This window comes from Fibroporia radiculosa (assembly GCF_000313525.1).
Source record: "Fibroporia radiculosa TFFH 294 genomic supercontigs, scaffold69033, whole genome shotgun sequence".
Lineage (NCBI taxonomy): Eukaryota > Fungi > Basidiomycota > Agaricomycetes > Polyporales > Fibroporiaceae > Fibroporia > Fibroporia radiculosa.
Window position 1 is genome coordinate 4,562 of NW_012133518.1, and position 16,939 is coordinate 21,500.

At 54.4% G+C, this 16,939-nt stretch overlaps 6 protein-coding genes across 6 annotated transcripts; 4 read left to right on the plus strand and 2 right to left on the minus strand.

Moving 5' to 3' along the window:
* Positions 1–195: 195 nt before the first annotated feature.
* Positions 196–2,052, plus strand: FIBRA_08272 (uncharacterized protein; the record flags this gene model as incomplete). The annotated part of the gene is made up of 6 exons (XM_012329920.1): positions 196–657; positions 965–1,188; positions 1,243–1,257; positions 1,316–1,398; positions 1,447–1,523; positions 1,585–2,052. The coding sequence occupies 6 exons, from the start codon at positions 196–198 to the stop codon at positions 2,050–2,052; spliced, it is 1,329 nt and encodes a 442-aa protein (XP_012185310.1).
* A 182-nt stretch (positions 2,053–2,234) lies between these two features.
* Positions 2,235–3,184, minus strand: FIBRA_08273 (uncharacterized protein; the record flags this gene model as incomplete). The annotated part of the gene is made up of 3 exons (XM_012329921.1): positions 2,235–2,428; positions 2,496–3,098; positions 3,151–3,184. 3 exons carry the CDS (start codon positions 3,182–3,184, stop codon positions 2,235–2,237), a joined length of 831 nt encoding a protein of 276 aa, XP_012185311.1.
* Positions 3,185–5,865: 2,681 nt separating this feature from the next.
* On the plus strand, positions 5,866–8,582 carry FIBRA_08274 (uncharacterized protein; the record flags this gene model as incomplete). Its single annotated transcript, XM_012329922.1, has 4 exons — positions 5,866–6,480; positions 6,570–7,664; positions 7,728–7,978; positions 8,033–8,582. 4 exons carry the CDS (start codon positions 5,866–5,868, stop codon positions 8,580–8,582), a joined length of 2,511 nt encoding a protein of 836 aa, XP_012185312.1.
* A 1,809-nt stretch (positions 8,583–10,391) lies between these two features.
* On the plus strand, positions 10,392–12,959 carry FIBRA_08275 (uncharacterized protein; the record flags this gene model as incomplete). Its single annotated transcript, XM_012329923.1, has 6 exons — positions 10,392–11,733; positions 11,790–12,062; positions 12,117–12,405; positions 12,467–12,646; positions 12,706–12,869; positions 12,925–12,959. The coding sequence occupies 6 exons, from the start codon at positions 10,392–10,394 to the stop codon at positions 12,957–12,959; spliced, it is 2,283 nt and encodes a 760-aa protein (XP_012185313.1).
* A 298-nt stretch (positions 12,960–13,257) lies between these two features.
* Positions 13,258–15,075, minus strand: FIBRA_08276 (uncharacterized protein; the record flags this gene model as incomplete). Its single annotated transcript, XM_012329924.1, has 3 exons — positions 13,258–13,443; positions 13,512–14,466; positions 14,519–15,075. The coding sequence occupies 3 exons, from the start codon at positions 15,073–15,075 to the stop codon at positions 13,258–13,260; spliced, it is 1,698 nt and encodes a 565-aa protein (XP_012185314.1).
* A 545-nt stretch (positions 15,076–15,620) lies between these two features.
* On the plus strand, positions 15,621–16,420 carry FIBRA_08277 (uncharacterized protein; the record flags this gene model as incomplete). Its single annotated transcript, XM_012329925.1, has 3 exons — positions 15,621–15,698; positions 15,766–15,999; positions 16,049–16,420. The coding sequence occupies 3 exons, from the start codon at positions 15,621–15,623 to the stop codon at positions 16,418–16,420; spliced, it is 684 nt and encodes a 227-aa protein (XP_012185315.1).
* Between the last annotated feature and the right edge of the window lie 519 nt (positions 16,421–16,939).

A 16,939-nucleotide genomic window follows, 5' to 3' on the forward strand; every position in this document is an offset into this window, starting at 1 on the left:
CGGACATGACCAGCGACCAAAATTGTGCGGCGATTGCAACAACACGCGAGCAGAAAAGATGAGAATTATGGGATGAGCATAAGCATGAGAGGCGCCCACGGTCGCGCGTCCGGTCACAGCCGCATCACGCGCCTGCGTGACCACCGCGCTCAGCGTCGCTCACAGCCTTGGACTCCCTCCGTCGTCGTCCCCGCCATGTCTCGTCTCTCTCCTCGTGCACGTCCCGCCGCTGGCAGACCCCGCTATCCTCCCTCTTCAGACCAGCCCCGTCCTCCGTCTTCCCTTCATCCCACACAGCGACCTGTGCAAGCAGCATACTCTCGCCCCTACGATTCGCGTGCCTCGTATCCCGCCTTTCTATCTCTCTTCGACACCGTGCGCCTCCAGCTCTCCTGTGCCGTGCGCGGCTTTGCCGATGCCTTTCGCTGGGATGTCGTCGCTCGTCTCCTCGCAAACGATGCTGCCATCCGCGGCGCCCTCCTCAAGTCCCTCCTCCTGAACGTTCTCGCTCTCGCATCGGTCGCGTTCTTCGACATCCTCCTCGCCCCCCTCGGTGTAGACGTGCAGAATGAACGCAGCTGGATGCATCGCAACGTCGGCTGGGCCTATCAAGTTCTCTGGCTTCTGCCTGTCGTCGGCATCTCGCTATACCTAAATGTGCGTGTCCCCCATTCTATCTAACCGACAGAACGTGCCAGTGGAACAGTCCAGTGCGGAGTGTTTCCAACCCTTAACTTACGTACCGCGTCTGACTCCTCCTCCACGATGACGACCTCTCTTGTTCTCTTCTCAATATATCCCTTCTATCTCTCTCCAATGTATGCACGTTTCCGTATCCATCACATGGAAGCATGCGTGTCCATCTGCACACCAGCGAGCTTTTACAGCCGCGGTTGTACTCCCCGCTCCCGCCCTTTCACCCGGCCCCCTCGTCCTCGCGCCGCTCTCTGACCGCCTCCCACAGACTACATACTGCAGCTTCATTGCCAAGCGTACCTTCGCACTCTCGCACGGACCACGCGCCGGCGCCGCGCCACCTGCAACCTACTCCGGCCTTCTCAACGCACTCGCGACTTCCGCCTATGGCGGAATCATGGTTATCTCCTCCATCGCCGTCTCCTTCTCTCTGCGTTGCATTCCCCGCATCGGTGGCCCCGCCAGCTTCGTCTTTCTCTGCTGGGTCGACGCGTGAGTGCGTGCTCTGTTTTTAGATCGAGCACTATTCGACGGCTGAATGCACAGGTATTATTGTTTCGAGTGAGTCTTCTTTTCGGAAGATCGTTGTGACTCGTGATTGATTAGTTTTTCTGCGTAGACATGTGTGGATTGCCCGAGGGCTGTCACTCGCGCGGCGCGTTCGGCATCTAGAGGAGCGCTGGGCATACTATTTTGCCTTTGGTATGTCCTGTCTTCACCGAATAGCTATATGCTCATGTCTGCCATTAGGTCTTCCAACTGCTGCCCTCTGCACATGGGGAAGCAGCCTTGCTAATGCCGCGCTCTTTGCGCTCGTCTTTCCCGCCGTACGCTTCTTTTCGTACGACAATGTTCCCCACACTGAACTCGTATGGCTTGCCTGTGTAGTACATTATCATGGCGATGCACGCACGGCCTGTACCCCTTGATCCGTATAATCCGCTGCCCGCACCTGCACAAACTCGATTCACCGCCGCTGGCGTGGAGGCGGAGACGGATATCCGCCATCCGCATCCCCTTGTCCCGATCCGCCTGCCCATCTATGCCCCCGTGCTGTGGCTCAACGATGGTGTCGTGCGCGTGCTCAGTATGTTTGGAGGTAAAGACATGGGGCGCTCGGCCAACGTGGGTGGAAGCAGTTTGGGATCCGCGAATGCTGGGTCGCGAAGAAGAGCATTGAGCGACACGGCTGAGAGTATCGAGCAAGGAGAAGCCGGGCAGTGGGGCTCCATGACTGGCGTGGGGATCGAGTTGACGACGAATGTGGGGCCCGGAATTCCTGGGAGGACGAGGGTACGCTTGGGCGGCACTGCTGAGAACGATGTTGGCGGTTACGGCAGGCGGAAGGTCGACTGAGAGTCGGCGCTATGGTGCTCACATCACGATCATTCTCATCGCTCTCATGTCGCTCTCACATGCATTCATGTACGACATTTTACACTCACGATACCACACAGCTTGGCAATATATACCTATCGTTACGAACTATAGCATATCAGCCTGACAGATCGGACCACTCCAACTACGCACGAGTACCGCTAGCCAAAACCGGCCCATTCAATGGAGAAATACGACACCTCCTGCCGCTCGTCGTCCCATCCGCACAATAGGTGGGCCTTTTTCGTAGCCGTACCCAGCCGCCCATGTGCAACAATCTCCATCGGCTTGATCGTGGAGACGGGCGCGTCGATGACCGTCGCGACAAAGTGCGAGTGGTAGCGCAACGGGTCGCCTGTGCAGTGTCGCAAATTGAATCAACACCTCGCGTAAACGCCGATCCAGAGCTCAGCTGCACTCACCGGGGTAAACCAAGAAGTCCCCGCCGAACCTGATCCCCCCACCCATAAAGTACCCCTTCTCCCAGAGGTCCCGAAACACGCCGCACTTGGCACGCTCGTGCGGGTCTGCGGGGTATGTCCATATTTCTGCTGCGCGCGCCTCCGCGAGCGTCGAGTATGTACAGTCGTGAGGCGCGTACCACGGGGTGAGCGACGAGCTTGCCGGGAGAGTGATTGTGTATGCCGGTGTGGACGTTGAGGCTGTTGTCGCCGTTGTTCCACTAGCGTACGTGTGTGGGGCAGAATGTCGTCCCTGCTCTCTTGTCTGTGGCGGCTGGGAAGGCCCAGCATCGGGAGTCGAAATATCGTCGATGAGGTCGATGTCAGCGCCCTCCGCGAGAGCCTTTGCGCGCGCAGCGGCAGCGCGGCGCTCTTCACGCTCCTTGCGTTTGCGAAGAGCATCTTCTGAAAGGGTGTGTGCTTTGGATTTCTCCGCGGCCTCCTTCGCTTCTGCTGCGGCAATCTGAAGCTTGTGTGACGCATTTCGATGTGCGTTCCACTGCGCCAGGTCATCGAGGGACGGGTTCGAGTGTGCACGAGCATCGTCGATGAGAACCGCTCGTCCTATGGGTGAAATGTAAGAATCGGAGCAGGAGTTGGGTCGAAGCTTACCGACCTGTTTCAACCAGAAAGACAACCTCCTCCGGCATCAACACAAGAGGGATCCCTAAAAAGACGTTTTGCTGCGACAAGTGTGGCAGGGTGCCTGCCAGGACGCCGCATATATGGTGCTGGGCGCGGAGCGTTGCGATGTCTATCCTTCACCATCCTGGCGGGTCGGTCAAAAGCCGAGAAAAAGAACTGTGGTTGCGGACCTTCAGTGTCCCATACATAAGCTCTGTGATTAGAAATCCGCAAGGGGATTTTACGAATGGCGTCAGGCATGGTGTCAGTGCTCATCTCAAGCACAATGTCGGCATCGACAGCCAGGGCTAAGCTTGTTTTTTGCAGCCCAATAAAATAAAATCACATGTGGCCGCAGGCGCGTCTCTGACTAAGCAACTGTACTTTCGGGATCTCGGCGTGTTCTAACCACCGCCGGATTTTGAGTGTACACATCTCTCTGGTATATGTAAGAGTTGGATTCTGCGCCGCCTGACATCTCTCGACCACAAGATGGCAGCTGGTGCTTCTCGTTTCGGGGGCTATTCGTATGTCTGTGCAATCAATCAACTTGCGCTCCCCGATGTGGGCGGTATACAGTGTCTTGCTCAGAATATTAGAGGTCTCACAATTTGCGGTAAGCCGTTGATTTTTGCAGCATCACGACCCATCTATAACCCAATATCAATCAGGGATGTAGATGAGGTAGCCGCACACCTGCTCGAGCCCTCGCGGACAGTAAAAAGGGAACCAGAAAAAACCCAGTTGAAGTGTCTGCTCACAATAAGTACCTCGCGGTGGAAGAGCTGCGGCTTCATCGAAATAGATGACTCACTGCTCAACACCTGAAGTCAGTCGATGATACTGTTTCAGAGGATATACGGAACCATCTCGGCAATGTATGGTTGGAAGTGGCGATAGCTACGCATCCAAATGTACAGCCAGCATGCAGCGCTGGTTCGTATGGGAGTGGCCCAGTGCTGAATTTGACTTTGATACAAGAGAGAGGTGGCCGTCACGCAGTTCTTCGCGCTTCTCAAGACAAATGACATTGGCCTATTCAATCCCAACAGCCGCGATTACTCAGATATCTCCACATTCAGAGTGAACTTCCTGATAGTTCTCTGGCAAGATCTAAAATGGGCGAACGGGACAAGTTGTTCCGTTCCGACATTCGTGAGCATTGTCGCGTTGCTGAACAACCCTAGGTTTTTCAACCTATTCTTGTACGCGGCGGGTGTGTCTGGCTTTACGGACGTGGTGGCTGGAAACAACTATACGAAGGGGCTCTTCGTTATGCTTGACCGAGATCCCGTGCGGTGTCTGTGTAGTGTGTGTATGTTGCTGATGAGCGGGACTGTGCAGATTACTGGGCTAGGTATGCTCGTGTTCTTGACTGCAGCTTCGGCCCTAGACCTGTGAGCTTCCTGGTAGCGAGAGGGGCGAGTGATTTATTAAAGGTAGTGCTGTCGGCGATTATCCGTAAAGCCTTGATATTGTAATGATACGGACCTTCTATTCGTGTCGGGTCAATGCTTTCCTCCGATACTCGCGAAACTCTAGCGCCTCTTGAACCGTCTTGTAGTTGCTCATTGGGATCAGCACGTCGGGGCACGTTCGGACCGCCACGATGCTGTCGCGTTGATTCGGATAAGGAATACAAGACATTCCCGCTAAACCCGCGATCAAACACGTTGTCGGCTGCCAAGCGCGAGCCTGAGCTGCACTCAGTTGGATCGCCGCGCTGTAGAGACTGCAAACCGCAACTGTACGAAAGCATAGCGTATTTCAGAGGAGGTGCATGGATTTCAACGCAAAGACGAACGCGACGCGGAGTCGGGGCCGGATGCCGGAACACGGTCACGTGTGTGTAAGCGACGCGTAGATGCGCGCGCGCGGGGGGGGGGCGCCAGCGCAAAATGAACATGAGCCAAATAACACGTAAATAGAGCGGGTGGGGATAGACGAGGAGCGACGGCTTTGTGCTCTCCCAGCGCGACACCCGCGACGCACAGCAACGACAGACCCGGCGACGCCCCCTCTGGATTGTTGTATGTACAGTATTGCTGCTGGCTGTGGCCATGGGCTCGCGGCGGGCGCTGACGAGGTGGACCCACAGACCTCCACACACGAGTTTGCCTTGCCTGCCTATTTCATCTGTTCACTTTCCCGTGAGAACCCCTGCGCCTCCCCCGACGGCGCCCTCTCTCTCTCTGTCGGTAAGTAGGTCGCTCATTCTCTCCCCAACAGGCGCGGCCTCCTCCGTCAACACGTTCGTTCACCACAAGGCAAGTCTGCGCTCTCCCCGCCGCCCCAGCGCCAGTCTGCCGCCAGAGCCGCGAACGAGCCACGCCAGCCCGGCGGGTGGTCGCTGGCTTTGCTGGGTCCAAGCCCCGTCGGCCACAGCCAGCGTGCCGTACGCGCGCATGACAATGGCCGGCCTTATTTTCCTCTTTCCGTCTCTCTGGTTCGTTCCGCCACAGTGCACGTTACTCACCTCCGCCCTCCACAGCCGGCTATTTGATCAACACCTCCGGCCACGATCTCTGTTTGGGGCCACCGTCTGGTTCGTATTTCTATTTCTTCCCGCGCCTTCCTCCTCTTCCTTCACCGTCGCTCTCCTGCGACTCCCGCCTCCCTCTCTGTACTCGTCCACTTGTATTACACCCTGTCCATCATCACACTGTATCCCCTACTCCTCGTTGTATCATCTCTCTTCCTTCTCATCATGCGTACCCAAACTACTATACTAAAAAAAGCTCGCCGTGCAGAGCAACCTCGACCATACCCACAAGAAAAGAAACGCATTGGATCAAAACACAACGTCGAAAATATGTCTTACTTCCCCACCGTTTTTGGCCTTGCCACCAACAAACCAACCCTCGCCGTTCCCCCGGCCCCGTCCCGCAAGCTGAGCCAACGCATGGCAACTGTCCGCAACGAGCTCGATGACTTTCTTTCTTCCGACCTGGACGCTGATCTCGAGCTGTCCTTCGCTTCCACCATGTCGTTGAACTCGCCCCCTCGCAACCCGGCTGACCTCACTCCGGAGAATGAGAATCCAAACCATGTTCCTATGGATATCTCTCCAGCCCCTCCACGCATCGTGGTCTCCACCTCCCAGGTCAGCGCTTTTGCGAAGCCGCTCACCGGTCGTCCGAGAGCATTCACCAGTGGTGCTCGCCTGTTTGGCCGGGACGTGAGCAACGACACCAGTTCCGTCGCCAGTTTTCAGTCTAGCGCAAAGTCAACTGGTACCGGCGGTGCGGCCAAGCGTCTCCAGCGTTCGGCCCTGCCCCTTGAGTGGATGGGCCATGGGCAGCAGGATACCGGGTTCAGTCAGGTTCGTAATATCCTGATTCGACCGCTAGTTCCACTCCTAGCACATCTTATAAATGGTGGAGCACATTTGGCTGACATTCTTCTTGTCAGCCACGGAACGTTCCACCGTCCCCCGCAACGTCCGACGCGATGGACATTGATTCGTCCTTCGTACACGTTCCATCAACGTCGGCGCCTGATTCGGACGGTCCCCTTTCCGCGGCCCCCACTATAACCGCCTTCAACATTGGCAACGATGCCCTACTGTCTTCGCCCGTCCCGGCTTCTGCGGCGCCGACCGTGACGCAGTTCACCAATTTATTCTATGATGTTCCTGCACACGACATCTCTAGCGATATGCCGGAAGGCTTCGAACACATGCCGCACGAGAGCGAGATCTCGCAGTCCATTGACAGCCCCTACCAGCCCTTCCCAAAGAAACGGCGTTCTTCCCCTGCCCCGCACCCGGTCCGTCGTGCGGTATTGGAGCAGGAGGCGTCGCTGGACTCTTCACCTGCTCCCTTGTCGCCTGTTGTGCTCAAAATGGAGCGCATCGCGAACAGCCAGATGCTCAAGAAGCCCATGCTGAGTGGCCTCGGAGCACCGCTCGAGCTCAATGCTAACAAGAAGCGGCCTAGGCGTCCCGCCTTGAGCGCAATGGTTGCACCTGGGGAGGGTCCCATCTCACAGCCTCGCTCGGCATACCCGTCGACGAGTGCCGCGGCTCAAGGCGACAAGGAAAACCGTGGACTGCAGGTGCCCGTCAATGTGCAGCACGTCATGCCGCCTGTGCGGCGCGCGTTCTCGGCGATGCTCCCGCCGTCCTTGATGGAGCAGTCAATGTCCTCCGAGGAGGGCGCGTCATTCGGCAACGAGAGTGCGGAGATGAGCTCACCTGCGCAGGCGTATGCGAGGCGCCAGCAGGTGAAGACCATCCGGCGCTGCGATGGGACGGATGACTTCCGTCCTATTACGGGTGCGACCGCGCTCGTGCGCCGCGATACAGAGGTGATGATGAGGTCTCTGAGACGTAGCGAATCTAGAGAGGACAGAGTGAGCGAAAACATCGAGAGGGACACCCCTCGTAGCAAGTATTTGAGTGCCTCTTCCGGTCTTAAAGGGTTCGGCGACAATGAAGCCCATGGCAAGATATTGCCCTGCCACCGCGTGAGGGAGGATGGGTTGATGCGTATCACGACTAATACGGTGAGTCGATTCCCATTGGTCTGTTGTAGTTATCGAACGTCGTACTGAGCGGTTTACGCATAGCTTGATGATCTGCTTGATGGGAGATATAATTCGCACATTGAATCTTTCCATGTTATCGACTGCCGATTTGACTACGAGTATTACGGTGGGCACGTTCCCGGTGCCATCAATATCAACACTACGACGGGCGTCGAAGACTTCTTGCTTGGAAGCGACGTCTACAAGCCTACGCCTTCTATCAGCGGCGACTCGAGCCGCAAGACCATCTTGGTATTCCACTGTGAGTTCAGTGCTAAGAGAGCCCCTACTTTGTAAGTATTCCGAACATTTCGCCGACATGCCTGAACTAATCAATGATCCGCTAGTGCTAAGCATCTTCGTTCAAAGGACCGCTCTGTGAACAACCACGTCTATCCCAGAATCCATTACCCAGAGGTGTACATTCTGGAGGGTGGGTACAACCAGTACTATCAAGACTCTGCTGACCGCTGCGAGCCGCGAGGATATGTGCAGATGGATGATCCTCATTATGCTGCCTCACGCAAGGAAGACCTGGACCAGTTCCGGAAGGGCAAGTTTGGTAGGACCAAGTCGTATGCTTATGGCGATGGCAAGCTGGTATCCGCGCTGTCGCAGCAGTCGAAGAGGAACACGGCGCCCAGTAGCGGCGGTACGAGTGCCCTGTTTGCTGCTGCAAACGCGGCGCGTACTCGTCGCGGAGGCTTGGGGAATACCGGCCTGCAAGCGCTGGCCGAAGACGGGAGCGCTAGTCACCACAGTGAGGACGAGGACACCGATATTGGCGACAGTCCTTGCCCGCCGCCTTCTAAGACGACGACCTACCGCGGCATGAAGATTGGCCGTCTGTCGAGGGCCGAAACTTACGACGCCACTCGTCTTGCTACTGGCTATTGAGATCACATAAAACTCTATCGGACAATTGATGCTCCCTAAGCAAACCTCTTATCGCCCATGTATCATCGTCCTGTGACCGTCTCCCAATCTCATCCCCAATGTTGTATTCATGTCGCCGCTCTATGAACTGAAGACCCACGTAACCCACGGTTTTACGACTAATCTCGTCTCGCAAACGATTTTACTGTTGCTATGTGTTACGACCTAACCCAAGACCCGAACCTATGGCATGCATGTCGCTGCTCACGCTCGTTATGCCCGTCTCTCCTGAACTCCCTCTGTCCTCCTGGCGCTCCTTTCTGTCGGACGCTTGTCGCGCACTCCTTGAAGTATCAATTTTCGACGTCTCCTGATCCAATCGAGAAAATCAAAAAAACAAAAAAAAAGACTCGTATCTCATTCCACATCATTTCAGCATATCACAGACATCATCTCATTCCACATTGTGAACCGCCACTACGCGTTGACGTCTTCATCCGCGCCCTCTGTTTGTTTCTGGTTTCCGCGCGGAGCATGCTCATTCGCTGGCTTTGTAGCAGTCACCATCGCCCATATCCATCTCAAACATCTCATCATGTACGATACGCACGGACGATCCCGCGTCGTTTCCACATTCTGCGTTCTGCCCTTCTGCCCCATATTCTTCTCTTGCCTCGTTGATCTCCCATATCTATTGCTGCGCACTTGGTCTTGTCTTGTGCCGCGGCTGGTTTCTCGAGCGACTAGTTTTAAACGTTTCTTGGACCTTCTCTATGCTTTTTGTTTGGCATATGGACAGCCTATCCCCACCCATCCCAAAGCCGTCTGCGTGTATTGTCGTTCGGTCCCCCCTTGCGGGACTCATTTCACCGCGGCTTTGGTTGATTTTGCATTTGTCGTACGGTCCCGTTTGTCCGCTATGCGCCCTGTGTTGTCATTGGATTTGGTTTTACAGTTTTCAATACAGCTGCGCAGGGCCGGCGCGTTACACTCTTGGAGATGTTGTGGAGTGCTTTGTGTGGACACGATGAGGTAGGGTGCGAGTTGGAGCCTGCGAGACTACAGCTGGATTCTGTATAGCGCAGTGCGAGTGAAAGAGCACAGGATGGGCGCCGTCGCCATCAGCATCAAGAGTAATCGGAATGTGCTCTCGATCGAGAAATGGCCGAGAAAGGCAGCTCCTGTAGTTCGCTCGCCCTGCCCCGCAGCAATGTGCCATCTCATGCTACGAGATCCATGCCAGTGCCAGCATTGGGAGTGGGGAGAGATTGTCCGCCCATTCCTGTTATTTGGAACGTGAGTGACTACGCAGATACCGCCTCATTAAGCGCAAAACATTTGCGCCACCTCCGCAGCGATAACTGGACATTACAGCTATACGGACAACTTCGTGAGCTTGATTACAACAGATGCATCCTTCACCCGTGTTATCGCTGCGATTGGAACGGAAACATGATGGAAAGCATGAGTCGATGCCGCTTCATTCGCGATTTCAAAAAAAATTGAGGGTCACAAGCGAAAGTCAATGCATTGGGATGCAATGAAAATGAAAAAGTCGATATCGTGTTGCCGTCCGAGACGCGAGTGAAGTGCGAGCGTCGCAGACTCACGAAGCTAGCGAGCGCTGGGCGGTCGGGCGCCTGTCTGTGCGCATGCGCTCGCCGGGTTTTTGGCTGCGAGCGCCGTCGCGCACTGCGCCTTGCCTTTCTCCTCTCTCCCCCATCCCGCTTTCCCGCCGCGGTCGCTCTTCGCCTCAGCGCTCAGAGGCTGCATCGGGTTCTCAGTCGGTTGCTTGCGCTGCGCCAGGCACAGGATATCAAAACTCCCATCATGCCGGCCTTCGATCCTGTACGCGATGCCGTCCTCAACTCCCCTCTCATCCCCTCCGAGCCCTCCCTGCCTCCCCGCATGCACCTCGAACTTCCAAGGAGCACCTTTGGTTCGTCCTCGTCCGCCGATGCCAGTGCCACACCCAGCTCAGCCCACTCGTTTGCCCGCCCAGACTCCAGTCCAGCCAGCGGCACCATTGCGACACCCGGCATCACTCGTCGGGCAACAGACCTCTCGGTCCTGCTCAATTCTGATCCCCAAGACACGCCCCTGTTCACCCCCACTACGCCTCGTGCACCCGCGACGCTCTCACACCTACTCCTTCCCACCGAGGCAAGCGAGGACCAGCTCTCGAATATCTCTCCCCTCCGCCGACGTTCGTCCGACCTCTCCGCTACTGGCTCTACCACGAGCAACCGCGAGAGCTCATACTTCTCCTGGCCTGGCAGGTCGTCGTCTGCGACCCTGTCCGATTCCCCCCAGGCTCAGACCTCGCTCGCACTCCCTACCTCCCAGTCAGCTCCCCATGCGCAGAGCGAAAGTCAGACTCTGATGCAGACCGCCGATTCTCCTGCATCCGTGACCCGTTCACCTGTGGCACCGATGCTCTCTAACATCATCACGCCCAATGTTCTGGGCATACAGCCGCCTGCCTCGAGGCCGTCATCCTCGCACTCGCATTCGTCTCGCCCTTCCACAGCTGTCTCGAGCTCTGCGGCATCTCGTAGCGGAGGCATGGGTAGCAGGGCCCAGGACATGCCCCCGCCCGCGGCGATACCCGCTCCTGCGCCCGCGTCCACACCGTCTGCAGCCACGCCGTCGCCCGGCTCCGCACCTAGGCCTGCGCCTGCCGGAGTAACTTCACGGCAGACAGCCACTCCCCCGGCCACATCAGCCCTCCAGCCACATCCGAGCCTCACTCCCAAACACCCACCATCCACATCTCCACAGATGGCATCTACGTCGTCCAACGCGGACGTTCCCAAGAGGAGCTCAATCCCGTATGCACCAGTGCGAAGGCGCACCCCTGCGGGCTCGGTGCTCGTCCCACTCTCGCCGGCGGAAATGGAGCGCTACCGCAACTTCCCTGGTGGTGTCGGTACGATGTTGCTGAGGAAGCGTAAACGTGAAGCCGAATCGGAGAACAACAAGAAGAGGGAACGATCGGAGGAGAGCGAGAATAGCGGAGAGCCGGAGGACGCGCCGGACGAGAGGGACGCTAAGAAAAGGAGAGTAGGCGACGTTGGGCTTATAGTCGAGCATTGTGAGTTCCTCTCCATCTTGGTTCCGTGGGCTTTGCGCGGACGTGGACATTTGCTGTCTGCCTCTGGCGATGTTTTTCGTGACATCATTGTACTTGTGCTTTACTCGTCTCCCTGACCTGCGTGTGATGGCTAGATAATGCGCGTCCCGATGTCGGCGTTACTCAGCGACAAGAGTCATCCATTATCGGGCTCAAGAGCTTCAACAACTGGGTCAAGAGCGTGCTCATCACGCGCTTCGCACATCCGGTGCTTGCGCAGAGCCCGATCTCCTCGGGCGAGTCCGACTCGGGCTCGAGCCGAGGGCGTGGAGGGGGTTCGCGAGGGAGAGTGCTGGATATGGGCTGTGGAAAAGGCGGAGACCTCACAAAATGGTCGAAGGCGCATGTCAGGGAGTATGTCGGCGTTGGTATGTTTTTTCCTGTCCTTGACGCTGAGCGTGCTACATGAAATGTCGGTATAGATATTGCCGCCATCTCGGTCGACCAAGCACGTCTGCGACATGCCTCCATGCGATCCGGCCCGCGCTTCGCTGCGTCATTTTACGCATTGGACTGTTACTCTCACAAACTTCGTGATGCACTCCCGTCAGCACTACTTGAGCGCCCTTTCGATGTTGTCTCGATGCAGTTCTGTATGCATTATGCTTTCGAAAGTGAGACCAAAACACGCTGCATGCTCGACAACGTCGCAAGGAGCCTGAGACCGGGAGGCATCTTCATTGGGACAGTACCTAATGCGGGACAACTACTGTACGGAAACATGTTCTTTGCTGTTGAGATCAACAGTGCTCATTATGCATTTTATGTACAGCGATCGACTTGATGGACTCCCTCGAAACGCAGAGACACTGTCTTTTGGCAACAGCGTGTATAAAATCCGATTCGAGGAACGTACTCATCGGGCGCCATTCGGTCACCGATATTGGTTCTTCCTGCAGGACGCGGTGGACGACGTGCCAGAGTACGTCGTACAATGGGACAATTTTGTCGAGTATGTGTCGCCCTATAATTGTGTCTGTATGCACCGTAATCTGATGCTTGTTATCGCAGAATGGCGGAGGAGTACGGTCTGCACCCGGTGTACAAAAATGAGTTCCATCAGATCTTCGAAGAACATCATACGCATCACGAATTTGGACAACTACTTGAGCGCATGCGTGTCGTCGACGCTAATGGTGAGAGCCAAATGGACGAGGATCAATGGGAAGCAGCGAGTAAGTTTTGTCGTCGAATTTTTCGCCAATATGAATGCTCACGTTCATTATGTAGATATATATGTTGGGTTCGCATTCGAGAAACGGTGAAGTGGAGGTCTCACCACCCACATGTCGATCATGTATTTGTACAAGCTCATAGATTATCGTTTAATGCTCTGATACCTCGGATACTATTAATGCACTGATTGTTGTTAATTCGCTAGTTGCATATAATGACATCTATAAACTTTGTACGCTAGTTCAACTTCTCATCACTACAACATAGGTGCAGTGACCAGCTTACAGGTTACAGGTTTTGGCATAGCTGGGCACAAAACTACACTTAGCTAACTGTTAGGGATGTTTGCCTCAGCGGTAAGATGCAAACGTTCCCATCCAATTGCGATCATAGGATTTTGTCGAGCGCGAAATCCTGTTGTGGAGGAGTCCAGTTGAAGTAGTAGCGAAGCGGTTCAGACAAGGCCTCGGGCGACAAATCTACACATTGATGTTTCCAGATGAGCGGGGTCATGTCGTCGTCATCCCACCCGTCGAACCCGTTGACAGGCCACATTGGCATCGTGCATATACTCTGAACGAGACAGACATGTGCATGTAAGCAGCTAAAGGATACAGCAGAACAAATACAACAGAGCGCACGTTTGAAGAGCAGGCTTCGTTGCATCGCAGCCATACAGTCCAGTCCAGCCAGTGCATCAGGGCATCAATGCGAGTTGCCCATCGGTCTATCATTTTCATCAGATCCGGCTCAGAAATCTCCTCGTTGGCTTCCATGCTATCGACAAAGAGGACGCCATAATCCGTGCATAACCGTTCCAAGACGGTTTCTACGCTCATCCGCAACAGAGCTTCTTGAGGCGTCTTGTCGATGCGCGGGTCGTGCAGCAAACCAGTGGCAGAGTACATACAGCGTCGGAGCATGGATGAATTTGTCGGAGTGGTAGGGAAAAGAGGGAAAAGGTGATTTTCCGAAAAGATTTCGCTTGCGCCAAAAATCCAATCGCGCACAGATGCATTCGACACACTGGTATCAATGAACGGACTAAGCGGAGAATAAGTCAGACGGCGCAACGTAAGGAGTGTGTATGTCGTGTTTACAGGTATGGTGTCATCCTGTGGTGTGGAGGTATTCCCAAGGAATTCATGCAGTTGCATAATCCGGTTAGCCCACTCCTCTACGATGTTCTGTGCGAGAGCCGCCCAGTTCATGCCGCTGCCATTTGCAGGCCAACCGGGACGCTGGACGACCTCCTCCACCTCCGACCTAACAGATTGGGCATCCACGACAGAGATGTCGTTCCAAATACGATGCTGTCTCATGGTCCGCTCCCCGCGCGCTCCAGCTAGACTGCGTAAGCGCGGATGATAAAATGTCACGAAGGAGGAATAATCGAGGTGGACATGGGGCTGCGGGCTCATACCTCGTTGTGCTGAGGCACGGAACCACTCGGAAAATGCTGCAATCCCAATCGGGGACCAAGGGAACTCGTCCTCGTCTGGCTGCTCAATGGGAGGAGGATGACCAGGCGGGGTGATGTTCAGATAGCTAACAAGCTGGAGCGTGGGGGAATCGAAGTCGCACCACATTACCTCGCTGTATGGATAATGTCAGTTTCCATTCAGTCAGATGTACTGGGAACGCTCACAAGCCAGAATTCATGCGGACAATCCCGTCTAGATTCACCTGTTTAGCCCATTTGCACAGCTTAGTTAAACGACCTGGTTCATCAAAGATATCATATTTGTCTGACTCGTTAAGCCTGCCTCGTCCCGCCATGAAAACCTCCTGGCTATCCAGCCATCCCGCTTCCTTGAAATTCAGAGCCGCGCTCATCCCATCAAAATAAATGATTCGGGCGGGCCGAAGAGTTCTGTAGGTGGCCAAGAACGTGGCGGGACGATCCCAGGAAAAGATGCCGAAACTCATTTCTGGGTCGAAAGCTAGCCATTCGGAAGATGGGGGTAGGTCGGCGCTGTTGCGTGCGTGGTAGAGTAGCGTGTAAGGGTCGATAACACCTGGAATGATTGTATGTCCATTGCCATGGTATGTATTCGGCCACTGTGAAAGAAGAGACGACAGAGAGTTAAATATGAATGGGGCAGTGGAGTTGTCAAGCAGATCCTCATAGTATGAGAAGGTTTGCTGTGAGAGTGCCTGGACGAGAGTCAATGGCCATATCGTGAGACCGAGGAGAGAAAACATGGAAGAGGTGTACCCAGTCCCCAGTCCCGTATACCGGAAATTGCGATTATAAGGGCGCACCAGCGAGATGCAAAGCATCAGAAGGTGTGATAATTGTACATATGTTCCTTGACCTGCCCGTATCAGCGCTCGTTTTAGGTCGCGTGTCCAAAATTAGGACCATTCAGGTTCAGACACATATAGCCAAGTGAATACAATCATCCTCTTTGCCATGTTTGCGAACATGAGCGAACCCCTTAACGGCTTTCGAAGCAATATGAGATGCTTCACAAATATTCAGAGAGTAACGGGCAAGTTTTATGAAGCATTAGCGCAGTAACGTTACAACACTCTCTGGGCGTAGAACGCTCGATGGCCAGCCAGGGAATCAATAATTTGTCTCACAAAGAATGCAGAGTGTGCAGAAAGAGAAAGAGAGGTAACGAATGAGAAACAAAGAGATTGCGAGGCGCTCTTGCTCGATTGTTTAGGCCTGCGGCGGTGGCAGCCACAGCTTGACCTCGTACGGCGACGGCAGACGTTGTCTTATATACCCTGCTCGTCCAATGTCGGTCCATGCGCCATCAAGGCCAAGCAAGAGAGCCCGCTCACCTCCATCACCGAGTATGTTTGACCGTCCATCAGTGCGTATCTCATCACTCTGCATTTGTACCACTTGCCCGCCTTCTTCTGAATAATTATGTCTATTAGAAAAGACCCTCGCTTGGGGGAGTGCTCGGAATTGATACAGCTATCTATGTCCCTATACCTCGAAATCCCAGTGTTCCGGAGGACTGGGTAGCACGGACGCATGGCTTGAGAATCGCAAGTCCTCTCTTTAAACAGGAGCCGCAAGCGCCTGTGCTTGAAACGATGGAAGAAGAAACCCAGCGCGCTTTAGTTCGTTTAAAGCCTATGGACCAACCTGTTAGCGATGTGGCTATGGTATGTCTTATTTTGTCAAGGCAGATCTGTGCTCAGCTCGGTATTCTAGGCGGATGTAGATGTCCCTATGGCTTCCTGCTCCCCACCTCGTCCCCGACACGGCATAGATGTCCTCTCGGAAGCGTGCAATTCTGGCGACCCTACTTCGCACACTCCTTCCTCTCAACATTTAAACTTAATACGACCCCCAGAAGTGTCCATGTTAGACTCAAGCCGGCAGTTGCGCCGGAATCTGCAAATTCCTGTGATACAGGTGCAGGGTGCCACTCCGTCACCAGTATCTGAACTAGCCTCATTGCGGAGCCATGAGAATGAAGTGCCTGTGTCAGGCTCCAGGAGGCAAAAATTCACCATGGGACCAAGGGCAGACTGTGAGAAGTGTCAGATGGGTGTGAAAGGCCATTGGATGCATTTTGATTGAATTTTTTATGTGATTATAAGTAAGCTTTTGGGGGACAATCATACTGGCATCATTTGTATTCTTCCTGTAATTTCTCTGGCATCTAATATACTGATTTACATTATTGTGTTACATGAGGGTTATTTTGTGACTGTAGGTGGCTGTAACCTTTGTGAAAGCCCAGATGTAAGAGGCCTATGATATATCTTACATTATTTCAAGAAGAGTATTGTCTTGACAATTCAGCTTTCTGACACCCTCATCTGGTTCTACTTTTCTGAGAAGTCATAATGAAGATGTTACAGCATAAGGGGGGGGGTTCTTTTTCTTTTTCCTAACTATTTGTCGTTGACCCTGTACTATACAACTGATCCCATCACTTGATGTGTTTCATCAACATCAAGCATTTCATATCTATCACTTGTCACCTGTCCCCTGTCTTACCTACATCATGTTTCATATCTATCATGTCTCATCTCCATCACTGATGCAACCCAGTGAAACCTGTTTCATGTATATCACTGATCCAACTCAGTGTTT